This window comes from Neoarius graeffei, chromosome 17 (genome assembly GCF_027579695.1).
Source record: "Neoarius graeffei isolate fNeoGra1 chromosome 17, fNeoGra1.pri, whole genome shotgun sequence".
Lineage (NCBI taxonomy): Eukaryota > Metazoa > Chordata > Actinopteri > Siluriformes > Ariidae > Neoarius > Neoarius graeffei.
In genome coordinates, this window is record NC_083585.1 from 64,876,391 (window position 1) to 64,903,909 (window position 27,519).

At 40.4% G+C, this 27,519-nt stretch overlaps 1 protein-coding gene across 2 annotated transcripts in view; it reads left to right on the forward strand.

The window, feature by feature from the left end:
* Positions 1–27,519, forward strand: part of LOC132864429 (tripartite motif-containing protein 16-like) — a 79,786-nt gene that overhangs the window by 20,335 nt on the left and 31,932 nt on the right. The window contains exons 3-6 of one of the 2 annotated variants that reach the window (XM_060897844.1): positions 5,444–5,677; positions 5,864–6,023; positions 6,502–6,561; positions 22,472–25,027. In XM_060897844.1, the coding sequence (XP_060753827.1) occupies positions 5,444–5,677; positions 5,864–6,023; positions 6,502–6,561; positions 22,472–23,007 (990 nt within the window). In that variant the 3' untranslated portion in view covers positions 23,008–25,027. Of the gene's footprint in view, positions 1–5,443; positions 5,678–5,863; positions 6,024–6,498; positions 6,562–22,471; positions 25,028–27,519 lie in introns of those variants that run through there. The other variant, XR_009650223.1, reaches the window with a different exon arrangement.

The window sequence follows — 27,519 nt, forward strand, 5'->3', positions numbered from 1 at the left end:
CACTTGATGTTGACTTGAGCAATGGGTTTTGAGTTGGCCTCTAGGGTTGTCTTCCACATTTCCATTGAGTTCTGGATGAAGGTCCTTAGGTTCCTGTTGATCTTATACAGTTCCAGACATTCCAGTATCCATGTCTGTGGCATTGAGCCATAGGCTTTCTTGTAGTCAATCCAGGTTGGTGCACAGGTTGGTCTGTCTCTTCTTACAGTCTCGGGCAACTGTTCTATCGACCAGTAGCTGGTGCTTGGCTCCTCTGGTGTTACTGCCAATCCCTTTCTGTGCCTCGCTCATGTATTGAGCCACATGCTTACTCATTTTTGCTGCAATGATGCCTTCCATGTTGTGCAGAGACAGGTAATTGGCCGGTAGTTGGATGGGATGGGTCCCTTCTGGGGGTCCTTCATGATTAGGACTGCCCTGCCTTGGGTTAGCCATTCTGGGTGGGTTCCATCCCTCAGCAGCTCTTCATCTTTGACACTCTTTCTTGGACATCTGCCATTGAGATGGTTACTGGTTCTTGTTCTGGGAGGTTGCTGTGGTCAGCTCTTAGATCCACTAACCATTGGGCATCGGTGTTGTGTGATGCCTTTCTTTCCCATATGTCTTTCCAGTATTTTTCCACCTCAGCTCTTGGTGGGTCTGACCGGTTGTTGTTCTGCCACTGAGAGTACACCTTGGCTAGTTCAGTGGAGAACAGCTTGTTTATTCTTCTGGCCTCTCCCTCCTTGGTGTATCTCTTCAACCGGGTGGCCAGAGCTGTTAGTCGCTGTTTGGCAGTTTCGAGTGCCTCTGGTATGGAGAGTGAGTTGTACTTCCTGGGTGCCCCTTTATTCACCATGTTCCCTTTCTGTAGTTCAGCTAGCTGGCTAACTTCTCTCCGTGCTGCCTTTATCTTGGCCTCTAATCGTCTCTTCCATGGTGGATACTGTTTATGTCCCGAGCCCATCTTGTGTCCATGATTACTGTTGCTGTACTGTGTATCAGCTTGTTGGTCTCAGTGATGGTTCTTGTGGAGATTGTCTTCAGAGCAGCATTCACATCTACTAGTAGATCTTCTGAAGGTACTTGGCAACTCAGCTTCGGTATTCGTCGGGGGCTCCAGGTTTCCAGTTGGGTCATGATCTTCCTTCTCAGGTCAGCAGCTCTTGTGTTGAGGCTGTTAGGTGTTGGGGCATGGTACCCAATCTCTGGTTGTGGGGATGATGACATCTCCCCGCTGACCTGTCTTCCTGGCTCCCCCTTGCCGTAGCATCGTTGTTGTATTTCATTAATCTCTAGTTGTGATAGTAGATTTCGATTACGGATGTTGGAACACTGGGCTAATAGCTGTTTCTTTGTTGGCCTGGAAGTATCCATCCAATGGTCCATCTATTCGAAGTATCCAATGGTCCCACATTCGCTGCATGTATCCCCTCTCTCTGGGATTGCTTGTATAGTAGCATTCCAGCAAATCCGTATTTTCTGTCCTCGTCCATCGATGTCTTGTTCCAGTAGCCCATTTCTCATCAGTTTGCCCTGGTTCCCTAGCAACTGACGCAGACCTGACGCAGACCTTGTTGACCCGGGCGACGTCTGAGCCCGGGTCTGAGCCAGTATGATTCTATCAGTTATGTCTTCACTCATTCCTGAGGTAGGCTGATATATCATGAGGGGTCTTGCCTAAGGACCCTTACTGGATGATGTTTTGCCCCGACCGAGCAAACCCCGATCTCCTGCGTCGTAGTAAGTGAGCATTACCACTGTACTATCCAGCTGATTTTATATATATATCACACAGTGGTGCTTGAAAGTTTGTGAACCCTTTAGAATTGTCTATATTTCTGCATAAATATGACCTAAAACAACATCAGATTTTCACACAAGTCCTAAAAGTAGATAAAGAGAACCCAGTTAAACAAATGAGACTAAAATATTATACTTGGTCATTTATTTATTGAGGAAAATCAGCCAATATTACATATCTGTCAGTGGCAAAAGTATGTGAACCTTTGTTTCAGTACCTGGTGTGACCCCCTTGTGCAGCAATAACTGCAACTAAACGTTTGCGGTAACTGTTGATCAGTCCTGCATACCGGCTTGGAGGAATTTTAGCCCATTCCTCCATACAGAACAGCTTCAACTCTGGGATGTTGGTGGGTTTCCTCACATGAACTGCTCGCTTCAGGTTCTTCCACAACATTTCGATTGGATTAAGGTCAGGACTTTGACTTGGCCATTCCAAAACATTAACTTTATTCTTCTTTAACCATTTTTTGGTAGAACGACTTGTGTGCTTAGGGTCGTTGTCTTGCTTCTCTTGAGATTCAGTTCATGGATAGATGTCCTGACATTTTCCTTTAGAATTTGCTGGTATAATTCAGAATTTATTGTTCCATCAATGATGGCAAGCCGTCCTGGCACAGATGCAGCAAAACAGGCCCAAACCATGATACCACCACCACCACCATGTTTCACAGATAGGGTAAGGTTCTTATGCTGGAATGCAGTGTTTTTCCTTTCTTCAAACATAAGGGCTTCTCATTTAAACCAAAAAATTCTATTTTGGTCTCATCCATCCACAAAACATTTTTCCAATAGCCTTCCGGCTTGTCCACGTGATCTTTAGCAAACTGCAGACGAGCAGCAATGTTCTTTTTGGAGAGCAGTGGCTTTCTCCTTGCAACCCTGCCATGCACACTATTGTTGTTCAGTGTTCTCCTGATGGTGGAGTCATGAACACTGGCTAATGTGAGAGAGGCCTTCAGTTGCTTAGAAGTTACCCTGGGGTCCTTCGTGACCTTGCCGACAATTACACGCCTTGCTCTTGGAGTGATCTTTGTTGGTCGACCACTCCTGGGGAGGGTAATAATGGTCTTGAATTTCTTTCTTTTGTACACAATCTGTCTGACTGTGGATTGGTGGAGTCCAAACTCTTTAGAGATGGTTATGTAACCTTTTCCAGCCTGATGAGCATCAACAACGCTTTTTCTGAGGTCCTCAGAAATCTCCTTTGTTCGTGCCGTGATACACTTCCACAAACGTGTTGTGAAGATCAGACTTTGATAGATTCCTGTTCTTTAAATAAAACGGGGTGCCCACTCACACCTGATTGTCATCCCATTGATTGAAAACACCTGACTCTAATTTCACCTTCAAATTAACTGCTAATCCTAGAGGTTCACATACTTTTGCCACTGACAGATATGTAATACTGGATCATTTTCCTCAATAAATAAATGACCAAGTATAATATTATTATCTCATTTGTTTAACTGGGTTCTCTTTATCTACTTTTAGGACTTGTGTGAAAATCTGATGATGTTTTAGATCATATTTATACAGAAACATAAATTCTAAAGGGTTCACAAACTTGCCACACACATGGATACTGGAATGTCTGGAACTGTATAAGATCAACAGGAACCTAAGGACCTTCATCCAGAACTCAATGGAAATGTGGAAGACAACCCTAGAGGCCAACTCAAAACCCATTGCCCAAGTCAACATCAAGTGCGGCATATACCAAGGAGATGCACTATCACCACTGCTGTTCTGCATAGGCCTGAACCCCCTCAGTCGGATCATCACGAAGAGCGGCTACGGGTACCGATTCCGTAGTGGGGCAACAATCAGCCACCTGCTCTACATGGATGACATCAAGCTGTAATTTACTGTTAATTTACTTTATCTGTGAAACTGCTGATTTTGAGAAGGAAATTAAATTATAATTGTGGAATTGTCATTTTCTGACTGTTCATTTGAATGCTTATACTGGACTCGGTAGGGAAATCTATTGGCACACCAGCCCCACCAAGAATTTTTTTCACCAGCCGCCACTGCTTGAGACCCCAAGAATGGCACAGGAATAGTTTTAAGCGTTAACAATAAATCTAATATTGTAATATTTATTATTTAAAATGATTCATATAGGTAGCGGCCTGAGTGAATGACCTTAACGTCTGTAACATCACAGCAGGAAGGCTATTGGTCTCATCGCCATTTCTGCTATACTAAAACGCAGAGGTAACTGCAACTTCCAGCTTCCATTCTGAGCTAATTTATCACCATGTCACGTAGATGTGTTGCTGGCCGGTGCAGCAACATGACAGAAGGTGGATTTATGTTGCATTCATGGCCCAAGAATGTTCAAACTGCAAAGATTTGGATGCATTTTGCGAGAAATTCACAGGCACATTGGGCGCCTACAAAGTGGTCTCTCCTTTGCTCTGCACATTTTACTGAAGACTCGTACGAAACCTCTGATCTGTTGAGGAGCGTTGGCTATAAGCCCGTTTTGAAAGAGGCTGCAGTACCAACAATTTAAATTAAACTACAAGAAAAGGAAAAAATGTATTTTATAAAAACATTTTTTCAACAAAAAAGGAAAGTAAGTTCAGTGGCACCAGCTCTCCCATAGTTTGAGCCGAGGGTTGTTGGTAAAACCCAGGATGGAACGGGACGTGACACATTATCGCTCAGGCAGTGACCTCCCTGCGGTTGTTGCTAAAACCGGTGATATCCTGTCCCGGGTTTTAGTAATTGCCTGAGCCGAGCAGTAATGGTGGAGTACTCAGTATGGAGAAAAGGGAGAATGAGTGGAGCAGCTGTCTGATTTCTAAACTGGATATTGTTGCCATCTCGCCCTTACGTGGAAGAAGCGAATGAATGGAGAACTGAATGAACAACTGAACGTCAGATTGTTTCAAAACAATCGGCCACAAGATCGGCCTTCAAGAAGCGAGAATGCAGACGGGTAAGCTCCGACTCTCATTTGGATAAAAACAACAGAAACAACACGTTGTTTACCTGCATTTAGATGAATACATGTAACTTGTATTGTGTATTTAAGTTACCGGTCTAAGATTTATTTAATTTGCTTCAGAATGTGATTGTCTCAGTTCATCTGATTATTTAATGAGCCTTTTACGTTTTATCAGTGAAAATGCATGCATGTACGGTACATGTATGTTGCATAAGTTATAACACCTATCCTGTTTTAATGAGAGTCAACCCACAATCAATGAAGTCAAATCAGTCTTAGTTGAGTGAGTCGGTCACGGTATTTCTTACTTTCACCATAAATTTTTATTTATATTACTTTGGTCTATTGCTGTCAAAGGCCTCGGCCTTAAAACCGGTTCCCGCAGTGACGTCACGCGCTCAGGGCTGGCTGGCTCAGCGGGGCAGCTCCAATGCCAAATTTGTGGTCGAGTTTAACTCTCAATTTTTTTTGATTCCCATTTATGCAGCATACAAGAGTCAAGGATGGAGATACTATCCACTCAGAAATGTATTTAAAAATAAAGGTTCTGCGTATCTCCTTAAAATAGTGAACTAAAAAAACAAGGAATGAAAACCCGGGGTTTAACAAAAACAACTCAAATATCTAGAGAGAGAGTTTATTTTTTACAGAGTATCCCATTAGACCTCCATTTTCTTTGTGTGTGTGTGTGTGTACTAACAGATGCATTATCAGGCAGCAGTAGATGACAGTGAGAGGATCTTTACTGAGATGATCAGCTCCATGGAGAAAAAGCGCTCGGAGATGACAGAGCTGATCAGAGCTCAGGAGAAAGCTGAACTGAGTCGAGCTGAACGACTCCTGAAGCAACTGGAGCAGGAGATTGCTGATCTTCAGAGGAGAGTCACTGAGCTGGAGCAGCTTTCACACACACACGATCACATCCACTTCCTCCAGGTAACACTCACTGTCTGATCTACAGAGGGCGCTGTTCCTCACAAAGTTTCCTCCTACAAGCTCATTACAGCAACAATAAATGTTCCTGTCTGAGATCCCAAGTGTGTCTTTGGTCTGATTCAGTCTGAGATTCATTTGTTCCTCTCCTACACTTTTCTCCTTCTCTATTCTGTTTCCTCTCTGTAGAGTTTCCCGTCTCTCTGTGTTTCTCCTGGATGTGACGACTCACCCAGCTTCACTGTCAATCAACATCTCTCATTTGATGGAGTGAGGAAATCTCTCTCAGATCTGAAAAAACGAGTCGAGGAAATCTGTGAGGAGGAATTCAGCGTAATCCATCCACAAGGTAAACAAACAAGCAAACATTTGTTCTGTATCACAGTAAAGAGAGACATAAATTTAATGTAATGGAAATAAAACGTAAGCAGGAACAAAACTGCATCAAATCACAAAGCATTAGTATTAGCCTCAGAAATTACAAATAAATTTCCCAGATAAACAGGACCTTAATCACAAATCCACAAACTAATCTTATTGATCTTTACACATAACAAATATGATGAACATTAGATCAGAATCGAGGCCTTAATTCCTCCATAAAATCCATCAGAAAGTAAAAACACACACATTGTCAGAGCTTCAGCTGGGAAAAGTTTTTTGCTTTTCATGATTCTTACATTCAAATGCTGCAGTGTGATGACATTTTGGCCAATCTCTAAATCGTGTCTGACTGAGAGCAGTGAGGAATCTAATTTTTCATTTTCATGCTTTAAACTGTTTTCGTGTCATTTTTCAGTCTCCATTTTGTCTCTGTGTCTCTACAGCTGCAGCAGTTCACATGATTTTACCCTCAAAACCAAAGAGCAGAGAAGATTTCCTGCAGTGTAGGTGTAAAACACACACACACCACACACACTCTTCAACTGCCCACATGATGGTCTTTCTTTCTTTCTCTTTCGACCTACAACACACAATGTGTATCAGTAATAGTATATTTATATCACACACAGAAATTGAGTTACACACACACACAAATCTAATACATACGAAGGATAAAATTCTGCCTAGAAATAACTAGTAATCTAATCTCACTCGGCAGAAAAAAATAATGGATTACTGTTATAAAGAAGAAAGCTAGTCGCACAGAGGCACAATGATAAAATACAATATTTCATCAAATTAAAAAAAACAATAAAAAAGAGGGAAAGAATGAAATGACAGTGTGAGGAAAAGAGAAAGGAATGCTGATCTGAAGCGATAATCGTACTTTTGATAGAACGCTTGAAATTGCTGAAGCTAAGACTCTGGAAAGATTCATCAATACTGTTCCAGAGAGCAGCAGCTTTGAAGCGAATATTAAACTTGCCATCGTTAGTTCTGGCTGAAGGAACACAAAATGAAGATCTTGAAGCCAGTCAAGTTTTATACTTGTGCCTTGATGCTAAAAGTGTCAAAAAGTTATCAAAGGCAGGCAGCAAATAAACTAGAATGAAATTTAAATGTAAAAATACTGTTTAAGTAATCTATAAAATCAGAGAATTTCATCATCTCCAGCTTTTTAAAAATAGGAGGTGTGTGTTCATTAAAAGAAGCTAAATTAATAATTCTGACAGCTTTCTTCTGGAGTCCAGTTATCGGTCGAAGGGTAGCCTCATAAGTATTACCCCAAACTGTAACACCATATATTAAAAAAGAATAAATAAGAGAGTAGTACAGCTGAGTTAGAATACTTTGAGAAACATAGTGATGAAGCTCAGCAATAATTCCAAAGCCTCTGGAGATTTTCTTGCTCTACTGGTGGATGTGTTTCCTCCTGATGAGGTGAGAGTCGAAAACTACTCCAAGATTCTGTTTAATCGGCTTATAATTAATTTTCAGGAAATGCTTCTGCTCAATTTTTTGGGGGTGGATTAAAAAACTACAAAATTTGTTTTGTTGACATTCAGAGAGAATTTATTTGCACAAAGCCACGCGATGATATCAGAATTACTTTATTAATCCCTGGAGGGAAATTCAAATTTGCAACCAAGCTCCTGAATATTGACTAATTCAGAATTTACCCTGGCTTCTAGAGAATCTAAAGATGAATCTGCCAGGAATAAATTTGAGTCACCTGCAAAAAGATGAAAATCAAATATATTGGAGCAGTTCATAAAATCATTTATGTATAAGAGAAGTAGAAGGGGGCCACGAAGCGAACCCTGTGGTACTCCACATGAAATTGGTAAAAAGCTGGATGAAATATTACCGATTGAAACAAACTGATGTCTATTTGATAGATATGAGGCAAACCAATCATGGACAATCCCACGGATGCAATAAGAACATAATTTTTCTTACAAAATATCATGATCTATGGCATCAACGGCTTTACTCAGACAAAGAATGATACCACAGGAAAATTTGCCATCTTCAATTGCTCTTTGGATTTTATCAGTGATTTAGTAAAAGTGCATGTTCTGTAGATCTTTTGTCACGGAAACCAAACTGACCAGAATATATTAAATCAAACTTTTCTCAATATGTATTCAGCCTATTTTACATGAGTTTTTCTAATATTTTTGATAGACCAATTTCTCTTTTGTCAATTTTTATGATTAGAAGTTAACAGTTGAGCTCCTGCTTTAAACACGGGTCTGACACGAGCAAGTTTAAAAGAATCAGGAACAGTACCAGAAGTAAAGGAGAAGTGATATAGGATCTCCACAGGCTTTGAGATTGAGTTTAATATCTTGAACAGGGCTACAGAAATACTAAAGGGGCCACAAGCCTCTCTGGACTTGAGCCGGAGAAAAATGTCTTGAATTTCTTGTGTCCATGTAGGACTAAGAAGAAAGCTGTCGCTTGTCAGAGAAGCAAGAAAATCTGAAAATATTTTGTTGACCTTTGGTATTGCTTGGCTGATACTTTTACCAATGTCTGCAAAATAAACATTGAACTCATTTGCTAGATCCTTTTACCTATAGGAGTCAAATGGCAGAGGTGTCAAGTAACGAAGAACAAATACTTCGTTACTTTACTTAAGTAGAAATTTTGGTACTTTCTACTTTACTGGAGTAATAATTTTTCAACCTACTTTTTATCTCTACTCGTTACATTTTCAAGCATGTCTCCTGTAGTCTCGTTACTTGCATTTCATTCGGCTTGACACTTGCGACACTTTAAAAGGAAAAAAAAATCAAATCCATATCATTCGCATCTCTCTCACACACACACACACACACACACACACACACACACACACACACACACACACACACACAAAAAAAAAAAAAACAGAAACAACCCAATCAACATTTGTGACTGTTTAAACTTAACACATTGGCACAATCTTTATATTACTTTGTCCACCTAATAAACTGCCACTCAGGGTGCTCCAAGCACACAGCAATCAGAGCTCTGACTTCGATACTGTTAGTAAATTGCGGGCTCTCGTTCGTTTGTCAGGAGTGGAATTCCCCCCCCCCCCCACGAACCATATGCGGCATTCTCTTTTCTGAATCAGGTTAAGTTTACAAACACAGTTATGGTATCTTGGTGGGTGTTCGTGAGTAAAGTGACAGGTCTTAGCTTAGTAAACGTTATATTAGCTTGTAGTGTGTCGGCATTCCAGCGGCCGCCCTTTCTCTCCTCGCCTGTGTTCAGCCTCGCATTGCTGGAACACAAACATTCTGTTGACTTCTCTCGGTGAGCCAGTAACTAGTAGGGATGAGAAAGTGTTTTTCTTGCATTTTAACTGGAACCTGCTGCCTCTACTGCACGTCCCATATGAAAAAGAAAAAAAACTGCAATTTTACAGTAGTGGCTGTAGGAGTGTGTGTGTGTGTGCACGCACACATGTCTGTGTGGATCAGTAGTAGGTACGCGCACATCTCCGATCTAGCGGCCGCCATTTTGTTCCATTCCCAGTGTGACCGCGTTCTGAGGAGCGCCGATGGGTATCCCCTAAGAAATCGCGTTTCGGATTGGTCAAAAGCACGGAAATCCGGGGATTCCCATTTAATGACGTAGTTTAGTACCCGGTTGATGACCAGAGGCAGTCTTGTTCGCTTCCATTGAAGATTTCTCCACTTTATCAGGCATTGAAAATTTTGTCCGATTTCTACAAAGTGAAACTACCATTTATTGATTTTGGACATATTTGAAAGGTAGGTGGTCTCTTAGTATTATGTTTAATCTTTCTTGTCAGTAAGTTTGATGGTGATTGGTTCGTTAAAACTTGGTTTTCTGTCAGCTTCAAAATGCATACCCCTCATGCTCATCCCCGTCTGCCATATTGAAATCGTTGGAAATTTGTCCATGTTCCATCGGCATTTTCTCTAATTAAAATATGATAAACTGCAAATAAACTGGGCCAGTATCCTTCATCAATACCTAAAGACATTATAAATTCGCATATTTTGAATGATCATGGTCTAGGGGACCCGTTGATTAGAGATTTAGAACGTGTTCTGCAAGCTGTCCACTGGTGCTGAATATGCGAGTTCAGGTCACGTGATCACTTTCCCAGTCGCTCATTGGCTGATCTCGTTTGTTTTGTAAACAAACTGCACGTTTCTCATATGTCATTGTTGATTGAAATGGTTTTGGTAGTTAAAATCGGTATATTCATTGAAATGTCAAATTGGTCATGAGACTTCATTAATGCAAAGTGAAATAAATTATTATAATTAATTTTTTTCTGATTCAGCATGCCTCCCAAAAAGAAAAAGACATGGTTTCGTAGTCCGGAGGAAAAACCTGGGATTGCAAAGCAGCATCTCCTGGATGTGTTTGCTCAGTTGCCTGCGCAGAGTACCTCCTTCTTAAATGGACATGTTCTCTTCTTGTTTGTCTTAGAATGTAAGAGCTGTCGGGCCATGACAGAAAGAAAACTTTACGAATTAATTGATCAGTCATCAATGGACGCCACGCAACGCAGTCGATTATCATCACACTTGAAGGTTGAGATAAAGAAACTCGTTGATAAAACATTGGGCAAATTCAAGTGCCTCTCCAATGCAGAGCAGTTCAGGAAATTTAGTTCCATATGCCAGCAGTTGTTTTGTTTAACCCCTCAGTCAGATAATCAATATCAACCAGTACTTCCAGAGACTCAATCATCAGGTGCAGATCAGTCTGATGGGAGGGAATTACTGGTGCCAGTGAATCCAAGTGTGATTGTGCAACTACCTGCTCCATCTCCAATAAAAACCAGACAGCTATCCAAATGCACGAGGTGTAAATCAATTCGCAAGGATATGGTTATCCTTCGTGGGAAAATGGAGCACATGCAGAAAACCATTCGGTGTGATACATCTTTGATTTCATGTGCTAAGAAGTATAAGAGAGTATCAATTAAAAGACTTAACCAAACACTGAAAAGAAAAGAGGCTCAATTAGTTCGGGTCAAAGAAAAACTTAATAGTAGTGATCTTGCTGATGAGCTTAGATCTGCCCGGGGAAGTGTTAGTACACTGAAGAAAAAGAACAAAAAAATGAAGAAGTACCACAAGGAAGCCAGGAGAAAAGCACTTGACTTTTCATCGCCAAGTCCAACTGGAGAGAGTGATGAAGGCATGATTCTAGATCTAGTGGGAAAGCTTCATGACTTGGAAAATTAAAAATGTATTCTTGAGGAAAAAGTTGATGATTTGATGGAGGGTGTTCTTGAAACCAAGTCTGACCAGAAATCTTACTCTGCAGACATGAGGATGATGGTATTTGATGCATTGGTGAATCAAGTGCCTACAAATTGTGTCCCGAAGTTAATAGAGAACTTCGCTCGCCGTTGCAAGGTGAAACTTGAAGCAATACCGCATAGATCTACAGTAGAATCTATGGCGAGAGAACTTGGTGTGATCAGTGAATACCAAGCAGCGGAGGCTTTGCTTTCCAGTGAGGATTCCACTTTAGGCTTTGATGCCACAACGCAAGAACACGTTCATGTTAACGAGATTCACTTCACTACCGAAGAAAGTTGTTACTCCATTGCAATTGATGAACTTCCCGGAGGAACGGCTGAGGACTATGCTACTCATGTCACTGATTCTATTGATAATTTGGCTAATGTTTACTCCTATTTTGAATCACAGGATTTTCAGGGAACAAGAAGTAAACTAATTCAGAATGTCACCAATACGTTAACAGATCACTGTGTGGCAAATCATGCAGCAATAAGGATAGTGAATGCAGCATGGAATAAAACCTTGACAGAACTTAACTGCCACCTGCATCCACTAGACTCAGTGGCCACAAAAGTCCGGGCTTCATTGAAAACGTATGAAAGAAATGGTAATATTCCAAAGAAGATTCTGGGGTCAGATTGTCTTGCTGGTGACCTGGTCGTACAAATCAACAAACTGCGTTATAAAAACAGTAAGGGCGATCCAAAGGGATTTGTGATCTTTTTGGAAGCGAATGGTTTACCCCGTGGTCTGCTGCCCCGTTACCGTGGCAATCGCCTCCATATATTTTTCCATATTTGTGGCACCCTAGTGCAGTACCATTTCACTTTTTGCAGAACTGTTCCAGAAGGGGACCTCTTGTGGTGGACTACGGTCAAGTATTGCAGCAGACTTCTCACTGGAAACTGCTCATGTAGAGATGCAGGTTGTTGGCTTAATAGGAAAGTTGTTGACTGGGCCTTGGATGGCTCGATTCTACACATCAGCTGCTACCGAAATTAACCACATTGATGGTATTTCTTGTGTGAAGATTGTCATTTCGGAACTGAAAGACCAGGAGCGCGAACCTCGAGGCACCTTGACACGATGTACGGATTTTTTTGGAAACGACTTGTCCATGGCTGATGGAACTCTTCTCCAGTTGAGGGAGTCTCCCAAGGATAAAGATGTATTTGACGACATGATGAGGAATTGCCTCCAAGCTATCATTGATGTTCTACAAAAACAATATAAGAAATACTTAGAAATTGACATTACGGAACAATTACAGAAGGAGACCAAGTCAGCATGTTCACATAATATAGATAGCGAGCAAATGATGGGCATGTTTAGTGCTGCACAAAAAAAGGCACCAGCAGCAACACTTTGCTACATTTCATCCAAACTTAGAGCTCAGAAGAATGGAACTGTTGAATATCTCGATTCTCTTGATGAGGGAAAGCATTGTAGACTATTGAAAATGGCTGTAAGCTTTGGCAAGAAGCAGAGAATCAGAAGAAAAAGGATGAAAGATCTGATGGTTGAACTTTCAAAGCGGCAGGCTGACAAAGGACAAGAATGGGATAGTGCAGCCAGAAAGAAATTGGAAAAGAGACTAAAATCCATGGACATCAGTCTAATTCCAGAAGAGTTTCCACAGCTCAGTGAGGATAAGCAAGAGAACTTGATTGATTTGCTAAGTGGGAAGGCCATAGGGAGGGATATTGGACATTTGTGGTATGAAGAGGGAGAGCTGGTTTTGTACAAGGGGAGGATTAAGAAAGTTGTTGGAAGAGGTAAGAGGAAAGTGTACGAGGTTGGATACTCTGTCTCTGGGACAACAGTGGACGATGATGAGGTGGACTATGAAATGAGTTTTTCTTCTCTGGCAGCTGACTTTATTATGGATGATCTCACAATGTAAGCCTAGTGCTTACAATGTTACATAATGATAATTCATGGATTAGGATACAGAAATGTAGAGGACATTCTTTGCAATATAATTATAATTATCGGGAATATAATTATCGATGAAAAAGGACTGTCATGAACGATGCAGAGGTGAGACTACATGAACATGTACAGGTAATTGGTTAATAGCTTTAATTATTGATTACTAATTAATAATAATATTGGTTGCATTTTCCTTCAATTTTCAGTGTTTTAGTACTCTAATATCTGTTTTTATTGCATTTTGGAGACCCAAGTTTTCACAGACTCGAAGAAGGATTTTTCCCACGGTGTTTATTTCAGATGAACCAACTAATTACCCTAATTACTGATTCTAATTAGGGGTTAATTACCATAATACTAACTTAAATTGTCTTTTTCCTTTAATGGCATAGAAACATAGTCAGAAATCGTCTATTTGGGACACGCTTGCTCTATTGTTTTACTGTTAATTGATAGAAACAAAAGGGATGCCACTTAGGAATCTTTAAATTTCCATAACTTCCTTAATATTGAACCTATTCCTATGAGCTAGGTGTCATTTTGAAGGTCTTTTCCAGCTCTATCTTACTATTTCCTCAAAACAGCCATATGAGTGTTTTGAAATTTTTGGTCACATACCTATCAGTAGGATGGGGTGATGTGGTCGAGACATGTTTGTGTGTTTTTTTTTTTTTAATATATACATTTTCAATAAAAATTTATTGATAACTTACTTCTGAGGTATGAAGTTTTACACCATTACAACACTTACAGACAACAAGTCATTATTACTTGTGCTCCATGAAACACATTTTAATGGGTCAGGAGAATGTACTGTATGTGGACTTTGAGGCTGTGCCTTTGTCCTTAATAGCATTTTTTCCTCTTTCATTACTTTTACTTTTGTACTTTTAAAGTAGTTTAGAAATCAGTATACTTTTTACTTAAGTAAAAAGCTTCAGTTGATACTTTTACTTCATGAAAAGTATTTCTAAACCATAGAATCTATACTTCTACTTGAGTAATAAATGGTAATACTTTTGACACCTCTGTCAAATGGTTTAGCTTATTATGTAGTGAAAATTCATTGTCTGATTATTATAACCATTTTTTAAGTTTGTTTCTTAAGACATGTATTTTTTAGTATGTTACCTCGTTTGTTGACAGTCTCTGTGAACACTTCCACCTTCTTAAAAACAGTCACCAGATGTCGAGTGGTGACGTGCCTTATCAGCTGATGTTACTCTACGGAGGCGTGAACGTCCCACCCAATTTGACAGGTAGTCCACGCCTCCTGCAGTAATAATCAGACATAATGAATTTTCACTACATATTAAAAATAAGTTATGGAGAAGATTGTGCCAAAGAGGTACGCTACCTGGAAAAACTAAAGAAAAAACTGGCGCGACAAAGAAACCATCTCCGCTTCAATCTCCACTGCCGGGACGAAGGCGTCATTCCAGCAAGCCTCTACATAAAAAATCCAATTCCAACAAGAAACGCGGAAAGGACCATCGAAAGAGCACGAATGACTCTGGTAAGAGAGAGAATTAGATGCACGACAAACAAAATCAACAATTTAAATACGGAAATAACACGAACACAAGATTTCAAACGCTGGTTCAAACTCAGCAGTGACATGGAAAAAAGTATGGAAGAACATCTAAATGCAATACAAGAACAAGAATTCTCAAAAACAAAAGCACGCCATATTAAAAAACTAAATAGACTTATCAAAAAGAAACAAAATAAATGCAAGGACAAGCAAATAAATGAAAAATAGATATGCAACCTGTCTAAACACACACTAACAACAGCAGAACGCACTATACTCTCACGGGGACTAAACTATGCCATCGCACCAAATAAAATCCCGAATGAAGAATTCATACTGGCTATGGAACTAGCATGCAACATGTTACAGGACCAAGGACAGAAAGCCGCATTAAGGAATGAAATAGCAGGCATCCTCACCTCAGTTAAACCGCCACCCAGAAACACAACTAAACAGGAAATGGAAGCCATCAGAACACTCACAAAGAACAAGAAAATAACAATACTACCGGCTGAAAAAGGGAGGACCACGGTTATCATGGACACTAATCAATATGAAAAACAAATGAATGAAATGCTCACAGACCCAAACACACATGAAATACTCAAAAAAGACTAAAACTATTACTCAAACCGTTAATGGACGACAACAAAATTGATAAACAAACATACAACCACCTCATCCCCACAGCAGACATCACCCCCCCGGATATACGGCACACCGAAAATTCATAAACCCGGAGCACCACTAAGACCCATAGTAGACAGTATAGGATCAGTTACTTACAACCTTTCCAAGACACTGGCAGACATAATTAAACCACTCCTCGGACTCACGGAATACCACTGCAAAAACTCAAAACAACTGGCGAAAGAACTAAAGGAAATCAAGATAAAAAAGGAGGAAATCTTTGTATCACATGACGTCATATCCCTCTTTACAAAAACACCGGTCACAAACACTCTCAACATAGTCGAAAACCTGTTAAAAGCAGACAGAACCCTGAAAAAACGTACAAAACTTACAGCACAGGACATAACAAAACTATTACATTTCATTTCCACATCCACATATTTCCAATTCAGAGGTACAGTCTACAGACAAAAAGAGGGATTTGCAATGGGGGACCCGCTATCTGCCACTCAATGCAACTTTTTTATGGAGGATCTGGAAACCCGAGCCATAAAAACAGCACCGGATGACTGCAAACCTATCTTCTGGAAAAGATACGTTGATGACATTCTTGAAATAACCAAAACAGGCCACACACAACAACTCACGGATCATTTAAACTCCATAGACAAGACAGGCAACATCAAATTCACACACAAAGAGCAAACGGACAAGACAATAGCATTTCTGGACCTAAAAATACACCACACAGAAGAAGGTAATATCAGAATTACAACATACAGAAAACCTACACATACCGACCAATATCTTCTCTGGACATCTGAACATCCCATAGCACATAAAATGTCAGTAATCAGAACACTATACGATCAAACACAGAACATCATGGAGGAGAAAGACAGAGAGGAGGAGGAACAACACATCCAACAGGCATTAAAAAACTGCCAATATCCACCGTGGGCAATTCAAAAAGGAAAATTACAGACACAAAAAAAGGAAAGAAACAAACAAACAAGAAAAAACACAGAAAAAACAAACCGGGGCTTTGTCACATTACCATACATAAAAGGAGTTACAGAACGCATCCAACGATCCATGAGGAAATACCACATCAACACCCCGGTCAAACCATACAAGAACCTCCGACAGCTGCTAGTTCACCCCAAAGACAAAATACAACTGGACAATAAATGTAATGTCATATATGAAATCCCTTGCCGTTCATGCAATAAAGTCTATATTGGTGAAACGGGCAGATGCTTCCACACTCGCAGGAAAGAACACCAATTAGAATGTGAAAAAGAAACAACAAAAAGACTCACAAGACCCGAAAAAGAAAAAGCAAACCAAGAAAACTTAAAATCAGCCATTTCAGACCACTGCAAACGAAAAAATCATATTATGAATTGGGAAGAGGCCAGAGTCATTCGCGCTGAAGAGAATAGATATCAGCGTTGGATTTTGGAGGCAGTGGAGATACGAAAGCGGGCGCAGAGGACGATGAACCGGGATGAGGGAGCATACGCGCTGTCACACACCTGGAGCACAGTCCTGGGGTAGCGACCTGACAGCAGGAGGCGTGGACTACCTGTCAAATTGGGCGGGACGTTCACGCCTCCGTAGAGTAACATCAGCTGATAAGGCACGTCACCACTCGACATCTGGTGACTGTTTTGAAGAAGGCGGAAGTGTTCGGCGAAACTGTCAACAAACGAGGTAACATACTAAAAAATACGTGTCTTAAGAAACGAACTTAAAAAATGGTTTAGCTTATTTCTGTACATTTTGTACTTGGCATACAAGCACTGATTTCTTGTCTTGATCGATTTTTCTATACAATTTGATTTTATAATTCATTGTTCTAAGACTGAAGGGAAATCCAAGGTTCAGATTTGAGTTTGATTTCCTTCCTTGACATGGTTTTTTAGAGGAACATGAGCAGTAATAATTTCATCAGAGTTTTCAAGAAAGCTGGAGAATGTCATGAATATCAGGCTCACCATCGGACTGGCTAGAGCAGTCAATTTGTTGAAAATCATAAATGAATGCATCTTCATTGAACCATATGAAATCTATCCATTATCCATAACCGCTTATCCTGTGCAGGGTCGCAGGCAAGCAGGAGCCTATCCCAGCTGACTATGGGCGAGAGGCGGGGTACACCCTGGACAAATCACCAGGTCATCACAGGGCTGACACATAGAGACAAACAACCATTCACACTCACATTCACACCTACGGTCAATTTAGAACCAACAATTAGCCTAACCTGCAGGTCTTTGGACGGTGAAGGAAACTCACACAGACACAGGGAGAACATGCAAACTCCACACAGAAAGGCCCCCATTGGCCACTGGGCTTGAACCCAGAACCTTCTTGCTGTGAGGTGACAGTGCTAACCACTACACCACTGTGCCACCTGTCATAGGAACTCTCTTCTCTAAACTTGCTCATTCAATGGGGAGGGTGAATTGAGTCAATAGACAAAAAGTTGGGAAAATGGTTAGTTAGGTCATTCTAAAATATTCCCATTATCTCTCATCTCATCTCATTATCTCTAGCCGCTTTATCCTTCTACAGGGTCGCAGGCAAGCTGGAGCCTATCCCAGCTGACTACGGGCGAAAGGCGGGGTACACCCTGGACAAGTCGCCAGGTCATCACAGGGCTGACACATAGAGACAAACAACCATTCACACTCACATTCTCACCTACGGTCAATTTAGAACCAACAATTAGCCTAACCTGCAGGTCTTTGGACGGTGAAGGAAACTCACACAGACACAGGGAGAACATGCAAACTCCACACAGAAAGGCCCCCATTGGACACTGGGCTTGAACCCAGAACCTTCTTGCTGTGAGGTGACAGTGCTAACCACTACACCACTGTGCCACCTGTCATAGGAACTCTCTTCTCTAAACTTGCTTATTCAATGGGGAGTGTGAATTGAGTCAATAGACAAAAAGTTGGGAAAATGGTTAGTTAGGTCATTCTAAAATATTCCCATTATATGTAGCATATTTAAGTCATCCAACCATCCATTAACCTTAACCGCTTATCCTGTGCAGGGTCAGCTGGGATAGGCTCCAACTTGCCTGTGACCCTGCACAGGATATTTTAAGTGAATTAAAATATATATTGTCAATAAACATGGTTGAAAAGAATAGGAAGATAAAGTATTGATAAATTCACCTGTAGCTATCCGAGTGTCTGAATTCATCAGATTTAAGTTTAGGTTGCTCACAAAAATACAAAGCTTTGACTCCTCATGGATTTTATCAATTATTATTGAAAGCTTATCCAGAAATGGCTGAAAAGAACTGTTTCGGTGTCTGTATCTCACACCACAAACTATGTTCTTACTGCCTTCATTATGGAGCTCAACAGAAACTGATTCGTCTTGATCAGAAGTATTAAGGTCATCTCTTAGATTATAACTTCAGGAATTTATGAAGAGTCCAATTTGGAGTGTTGGGAAATGTAATTAAAGTCAGGTAAGTAAAAATTGACAACTATATTTATGAGTTGAATGCCAGGTTTCTGAAAGGCAACGGATCTTCAATAGTTGATCTAAAATACTGAGTATGTCTTGAAATTCATCAAATTTTAGCTGAGAGGTTCCTGATAATATAGTGAAGGAAAGAGAGCAACTTGTCAGATAAACAAGAAGATAGTCATCTATATTCCCCACCCTACATACCAACTATATACCAAGTTTCAAGATATTGTCATGTTTTTGAAGTTCTGCTGCAAGAAACCAACCCTACCTCTTTACACTGACCTCAGCAGCCCATGACATAAACCCACTGGACCTTTGGTCCAGGTGAGCTAAAAATTTAAATTTCACATTTCTTAGTATCAAAAGGCACATACACATTACTTAATCAACACATATACCAACTTTTAAGACCAAACCACTCATAGTTTTCAAGTTCTGCTCTGAAAACCAAACCTACCCGAGAGACTAAGTCTGAAATTGTTTCCATGGAAACATGAAAAATTAAAATTTCTCAAATGTCTTAGTATGAAAAGGCACATCTACATCACCTTGTTAACATGTATACCAAGTTTCAGATCCGTATCATGTATAGTTTTGGGTATATGCTCCGGAAACGAACATTGCTCTAGGTCAAAATCTATTACTATGTAAAAATTTGAAAAATACTTTTTTCCAAAAATCGAAAATATCAAAAGGCACCAGTTCACATGTTGCTTGATACGTATACACATTTCATGAAGATATCTTCAGTAGTTTTAAAGATATGGCCCAGAAACGAAAAGGTGACCAGACGGATGGACGGATGGCTCGACAGAACCTATTTCTATATCCTTCTCCAACCTTCGTTTGGGCGTGGGATAATTACGAAGTTCTTGAGAAGAATGAAATTCGTGTGGGGAATAGTACCTAAAATTAATATGACGAGTATTCACGTCAGGATTGAAATCATTTAGGTTTGGTGATAATTCTAATAATCATAATTAATCTAATATTTATAAGCAGTAATAATGTCAGCTTGATTCACGCACAATTATACTGGCAAAGTTAAGGTCAAAACAGAAAAAGACGCCACGATACAACACTAAAGATTGAAGTATTTTGTGTGTACAGAATGCTGAGGGAAAAGGGAGGAAAAGAAAAAAATGGCTGAATGTGAAAGTTGTTTGGAGTGGTTCCATCAGGAATGTGAAGCGACCCCAGGGCCTGTTTTTCACGATGGGGGGCAGCAACTGCAGAATCTAAAGGGGATGAGGTGCAGTGGGTGAAGACGGACCACCAAAAGCAAGATTTTGTTCATTAACTTGGTTATTAATGCATAAACAACATTTGATTTTTTTTCTTTCTTTCGCCTCAATTTTCGTGACATGCGTGGATTAAATGTACATTATCCTCGATGCGTCAAGTTGGAGCTTAATCTTATTTTTATGTAATAAAAAAGGGCTTCATATTTAACAACAAATGCACTGGACTTGGAAAACTGATCTACATTCCTCGCCACAATTTATTAACACATCAGCACCATCTTTTAAACTTGAATGGTCTTCAGAAGTCACAAATCTAAGCTTGAAGGTTGATTTTATAGACATGGTATCTACATTTTAAGCTGGGATTTTATAAAGCTCATGAGCTGACATCGTTACTGCTGAGAATTATGGCAATGACACGATCAATCTCAGAATTCCAGACATGATAAACAAAAGTACAACACTGATTCAGTGTTTAATCAGTGTGATTCACTGATTCACTGATTAAAGGAACCGCCTCGATCCAAACACAGTGAGGAGAAATCCTGTTCCTCAATAAAAATCAATAAAGGTTCTCTGAAATGTTACTACGGCTACAGAAGGACTCTGAGTCCAACACACACACACACACACACACACACACACACACACACACACACACACACGTTATCCTCTTCATGTTTATCTAAACCTTTTCCTGTGCAGACACAATTATACTGAGCATAAATTCATACAGAGACTGTGTGTGTGTGTGTGTGTGTGTGTGTGTGAGAGAGAGAAAATAAGAGGACTGAATAACAAAGGTATATAAAAACTCATGTTTATAAGTTATTTTAAAATGGAAAACTGTGTAAATAATAATGTAAAGTGTCAGAACACTGTTGTGATGTAGGAATTAAAACATGCTGTACATTTCTCTGAACAGTAGGTGTTGCTAGTGAACTCTGTTGAATGAGACTCCAAGTCATGAATCTTTTCGTGAATCACAACCACTGAGCTCTATATAAAACCTGGAGGGCTCAGAACCCATTCCCCTCTGGAGAGACGAGTGAAGCCATCTGGACGCCATCTTACCACTCACATCGCGTGGATTTGGTTTGTGTGTTAAACCGTCGTCTCATCTCATCTCATCATCTCTAGCTGCTTTATCCTGTTCTACAGGGTCGCAGGCAAGCTGGAACCTATCCCAGCTGACTACGGGTGAAAGGCGGGGTACACCCTGGACAAGTCGCCAGGTCATCACAGGGCTGACACATAGACACAGACAACCATTCACACTCTCATTCACACCTACGGTCAATTTAGAGTCACCAGTTAACCTAACCTGCATGTCTTTGGACTGTGGAGGAAACCGGAGCACCCGGAGTAAACCCACACGGATACGGGGAGAACATGCAAACTCCACACAGAAAGGCCCTCGCCGGCCACGGGGCTCGAACCCGGACCTTCTTGCTGTGAGGCGACAGCGCTAACCACTACACCACCGTGCCGCTATGAGAGATAATAATAATAATAACACGAAAGGCTGTACAATACTTCCTTTCTATTTAGGACAGCTGTTGAAACAGGATTATTTTCTCATGTTATTTTCCATTTTCACTTCATTCTCACAGTCATGTCTTAACAGTATTTATTCATCACATAATTTGCTGTCATTTTAGACACAAACGATTCAATTTTGATGCTTTTTCTTTTTAAGACGACACAGTGTTTAGCAAATGGGGTAACTTTTAACGTGGTAAACAAATGTAATAAGAAACACAGCGTCTGACAGTATGGATGCCGGATGCACCATCTGGCCAAATGCTTCAGCGAGATGACGACTGGACTGAACCCACACTCCACAAGCAGTTAACAAAACTCATCTTGCATAGGCGTGAATTATTTTATTTTCCAATGCATACATCATTCATAATTCTGATTAAAGTTTCATTTGTTTACCATATTAAAAGTTACCCCATTTGCTGAACAGTGCATGGGCTTAAAAAGAAGAAGCTTCATTCTCACATGTTTTAACAGTATTTATTGGTCACAGTTTTGCTAATTGAATCTTTTGTGTCTAAAATGTGACCAATAAATACTGTTAAAACAGAGGGGAATGGGTTCGGAGCCCTCCAGATTTTATATCGAGCCGAGGCCTCGTTCGTCATCTGTCACATGGTTTCGTCTGCCACGCCCCCTTCTACTCCATACGTGCTTCGGAGCCTCGCGACAGACAGGTGTCTCACACACACTTCTTATAAATCCTGTGATTAACATCTAACCTGTGGATATTTTATTGTTTTAGATTTCTGTTATCTGACTCTGGACCCAAACACAGTAAATCCTAAACTCATTCTGTCTGAGAAGAACAGAGCAGTGACACGCAGTGAGACAGAACAGAGATACTCTGATCATCCAGAGAGATTTGACTCCTTGTCTCAGGTGTTGTGTAAGGAGAGTGTGTGTGGACGCTGTTACTGGGAGGTGGAGTGGAGGGGTGGTGCTGTGGAAATATCAGTCTCATATAAAGAGATCAGCAGGAAAGGACGGGGTAATGAGTGTGTGTTTGGACGCAACAGTCAGTCCTGGAGTCTGGAGTGTTTTTCTTCCTCTGTCTATTTCCGACACAACAACATTAAGACTGATCGCCGAGGTCCACCATCCTCCAGAATAGGAGTGTATGTGGATCACAGTGCAGGAACTCTGTCCTTCTACAGCGTCTCTGACACGATGAGGCTCCTCCACAGAGTCCACACCACATTCACTCAGCCTCTATACGCTGGGGTCTGGATGTGGGATTCTATCTCATCTGTGAGGTTTTGTGATCCGATGAAAAAATGAAATGTTGGTAAAAGTTGAAATGTTGAGTAAAATTCTGTGGCCCCATGCATGAACCTGACAACCCACTTGTTCCAAAATTTTTAGTTGGGCATGTCTCTGAACAGATCATATCAATATCTGCCTTCCCTGAAATTGACGAACCGATAATTAGTTCCACTTCTGTAATACAGGTAGCAGCACTATCTGCTGAGCATATAATCAAAATATTTTTCCATGCATGAACCTGACAACCAACAAAATCCAACATGGCAGCGCCCATGGGAAGACGTGCAAAGACAGCTGTGAGAAGGCTGTCCTTTCAGGAAGTTATTAGTGAAATCCTTAGAGGTATATATATATATATATATATATATATATATATATATATATATATATATATATATATATATATATATATCTGTGATCACAGAACAACCAAGCAGTACTAGAATTAAAAATTTTCAACATTTACATTGTGTGGGATGCATTAAATTTAGTTTCAACTGTTTGCTCAGTTAAGGGTACCTTTCGTTGAACCCTTTGAAACATTCCAAGTCTATACACTATCAAGTAGATTTATTTTGCAGGTTGATTTTCATACGCTTGTGATGTGCCTCAGAAGACATAGTATATGGACCGGTGTGCAATGCCATTGGGGCCTATACCATATAAACTAGCCGTGGAAGGCTTAAAACTAGATGATTTCACAAGTTTTTTCATTATTCAGTTGTTTCATTTGAAACCATGTTGTTGTTGTTTGCAGTTAATAAAGTATTACTTTGTAACCAAGTAGTAATGCTACTTTTTTTAATGTTTTACCGTGAATGAACCTGACAACCTGAGGGTTGTCAAGTTCATGCACCAGATTCTTCACTGGGGATATTCACCTCATATACATACGCGTACTGTATATCTGTATTTTTCTTAGCTGTTTAAAATTTTCACCAGTGCAATTTTCAGACTATCTGGAGACATGTTAATGAAACCCTTATAAACCTCAAATCTATGTCTGGTTGACTGATATCAAATTTACGGATTATTATATTCAGATTCAATTTTCTCATTTTTAAAAATATGTGGGTTATCAGGTTCATGCATGGGGCCACAGAATTATAACTGAGGTGTCAGATTGAATTTCTCCCTGAAATACAAAGACACTTTTGTGTGCAGAAACTGTGGCACTAATTAATTATTATTTTCAGAGTGCATCTGTTTTATAGATTAATAAGAAAATAAGTTACATAAATGTCTTAATGCAGAATATAAGATGTTTCTAGAAAAAAATTCAGACTATTTAAAGGCCGAATCCCATTTCACCCCTTGGACCAACCCCTTGGCCCTTCCCCTCCATTTTGCGCATTCACGTGAAGGGGTAGGGGTATCCCAATCCCAGTTAACGCGGAGGGGTAGGGCTTCTGTACCCCTCCAAATGGAGATTTTCCTGGAGCTGACTCCGAACGAAGGGGTTTGAGTGATTTCCCACAATGCCATGCGGATTTCAGCGAGATTTCATGCGGATTTCAGAAAGATGGCGGTTCCCGCGGCGAAAGATTGTCATAAATGTATTTTCTCCATTATTTACGTGTTTTAAGTTGTTATCCAGAGGAAACACGCCGCTTGATTCGCTTTCGAGCTGAGAATGAGCAGCGATTTCTGAAATCCAAGCTGCTGCTAAAAAGCTTTGGGAGTGAGTATTGTTTTCGGTTGCTTTACTGCGTACGTTTTGTTCTGTTATTCTCGCTTTTATTGTTTACATGAGTGTTCTGACACCTCATTCTGTCGGATGTGGTGCACGAAGCGCCAAAGATATCCCATTCAGTGGTGTTAGTTAACAAATCACACCCTGCCAGCAGAGATTTCTGGTTCTGGCTCTGACTGTAGCGGCTGGTCGCAGCCAATGACGCATTTGGTCGCGTTTTGCTAACGTAAACGCTGACGGAGGTACGCGATGACATATGCGATCGTTGAAGGGCTATCCCAATACGTAAGGGTTGAATTTCAAGCCCTATCCCTTGTAGCTCAGTTTCAAGGGGAAGGGCCAAGGGGAAGGCGGAGGGGAAGGGGGAGGGGTAGGGGTAGAAATTAGAATTGGGATTGGGCCTAAATGTCTGCACTATTATGAGATTTATTACACTGATATGAAAGTTTAGAATGTCTCAAATTCTGTTTTTTCTTTGGCAAAATCTGTTTCTTCAGAAATAAAACTTCCTCAAACTACTGCGTCTTTCTGTCCTGCTGCTGGTGGAAACACACCCTACTGTGTGTAAGAACATTTTTAACAATTTTGTGTCTTGAACCATTTTCTGTTCAAAAAATGCACTCACTGTATTCAGACCCCTTCAAAAAATAATATTTAAAATATGGAATAAATACAGAGTTATTTTGCAGGTTTTGGAATCTATCCATATAAAGATTATTTACAAATCATTGTTTTCAGTTTTAATTTCAATTTCCACATACAATATCACCTTTTTCTGATTTGGGGCTGTTTTTCCTCTCAGATGCCTGATTTAATGTCAGTGATGTGTCTCTCTCCCCATGTTCTAAACTCATTTGTACTAATTTATTGTACTTTAAAACTAATAGATGATGTAATCAATTAAAACAATAAAATAGTGTTAATTTTAATTACCAGGGCATAAAAACTCCCTTTGTGTTTCTACTTTTCTATTTCCATTTAAAGGCCAAATGACGACTATTAATCAAACTCAGGTTTATAAAAGATGCTTCATAAACTCAAGATCCAAACACTGTGTCAAAACAAAACTTTATTAAACAGAGATCAGTTTAAATCCCAGAGGGAGCGCTCGTGTCTCTCTCCATCACTACACACTGGGAACTGCACACACTTCAGGCCTCACACACCACACACTGGTTTCCTGTGAGGCCTTCACTAATGTGCAGCTCCACACGTGCGCTAGCGTACAGGGAAAAAACACAAACACCACTGTTAGGTTTATATAAGTATTATTCTTGACCAAGAAGGCAGTAATACAGTGGAGCAAAAAAGTATTTAGTCAGTCACCAATTGTGCAAGTTCTCCCACTTAAAAAGATGAGAGAGGCCTGTAATTTTCATCATAGGTATACCTCAACTATGAGAGACAAAATGAGAAAAAAAAATCCAGAAAATCACATTGTCTGATGTTTAAAGAATTTATTTGCAAATTATGGTGGAAAATAAGTATTTGGTCAATAACAAAAGTTAATCTCAATACTTTGTTATATACCCTTTGTTGGCAATGACAGAGGTCAAACGTTTTCTGTAAGTCTTCACAAGGTTTTCACACACTGGTGCTGGTATTTTGGCCCATTCCTCCATGCAGATCTCCTCTAGAGCAGTGATGTTTTGGGGCTGTCGCTGGGCAACACAGACTTTCAACTCCCTCCAAAGATTTTCTATGGTGTTGAGCTCTGGAGACTGGCTAGGCCACTCCGGGACCTTGAAATGCTTCTTACGAAGCCACTCCTTCGTTGCCCGGGCGGTGTGTTTGGGATCATTGTCATGCTGAAAGACCCAGCCACGTTTCATCTTCAATGCCCTTGCTGATGGAAGGAGGTTTTCACTCAAAATCTCATGATACATGGCCCCATTCATTCTTTCCTTTACACAGATCAGTCGTCCTGGTCCCTTTGCAGAAAAACAGCCCCAAAGCATGTTTCCACCCCCATGCTTCACAGTACGTATGGTGTTCTTTGGATGCAACTCGGCATTCTTTCTCCTCCAAACACGACAAGTTGAGTTTTTACCAAAAAGTTCTATTTTGGTTTCATCTGACCATATGACATTCTCCCAGTCCTCTTCTGGATCATCCAAATGCTCTCTAGCAAACTTCAGACGGGCCTGGACATGTACTGGCTTAAGCAGGGGGACACGTCTGGCACTGCAGGATTTGAGTCCCTGGCGGCGTAGTGTGTTACTGATGGTAGCCTTTGTTACTTTGGTCCCAGCTCTCTGCAGGTCATTCACTAGGTCCCCCCGTGTGGTTCTGGGATTTTTGCTCACTGTTCTTGTGATCATTTTGACCCCATGGGGTGAGATCTTGCGTGGAGCCCCAGATTGAGGGAGATTATCAGTGGTCTTGTATGTCTTCCATTTTCTAATAATTGCTCCCACAGTTGATTACTTCACACCAAGCTGCTTACCTATTGCAGATTCAGTCTTCCCAGCCTGGTGCAGGTCTACAATTTTGTTTCTGGTGTCCTTTGACAGCTCTTTCGTCTTGGCCATAGTGGAGTTTGGAGTGTGACTGTTTGAGGTTGTGGACAGGTGTCTTTTATACTGATAACAAGTTCAAACAGCTGCCATTAATACAGGTAACGAGTGGAGGACAGAGGAGCCTCTTAAAGAAGTTGTTACAGGTCTGTGAGAGCCAGAAATCTTGCTTGTTTGTAGGTGACCAAATACTTATTTTACCGAGGAATTTACCAATTAATTCATTAAAAATCCTACAATGTGATTCCCTGGATTCTTCCCCCCATTCTGTCTCTCATAGTTGAATTGTACCTATGATGAAAATTACAGGCCTCTCTC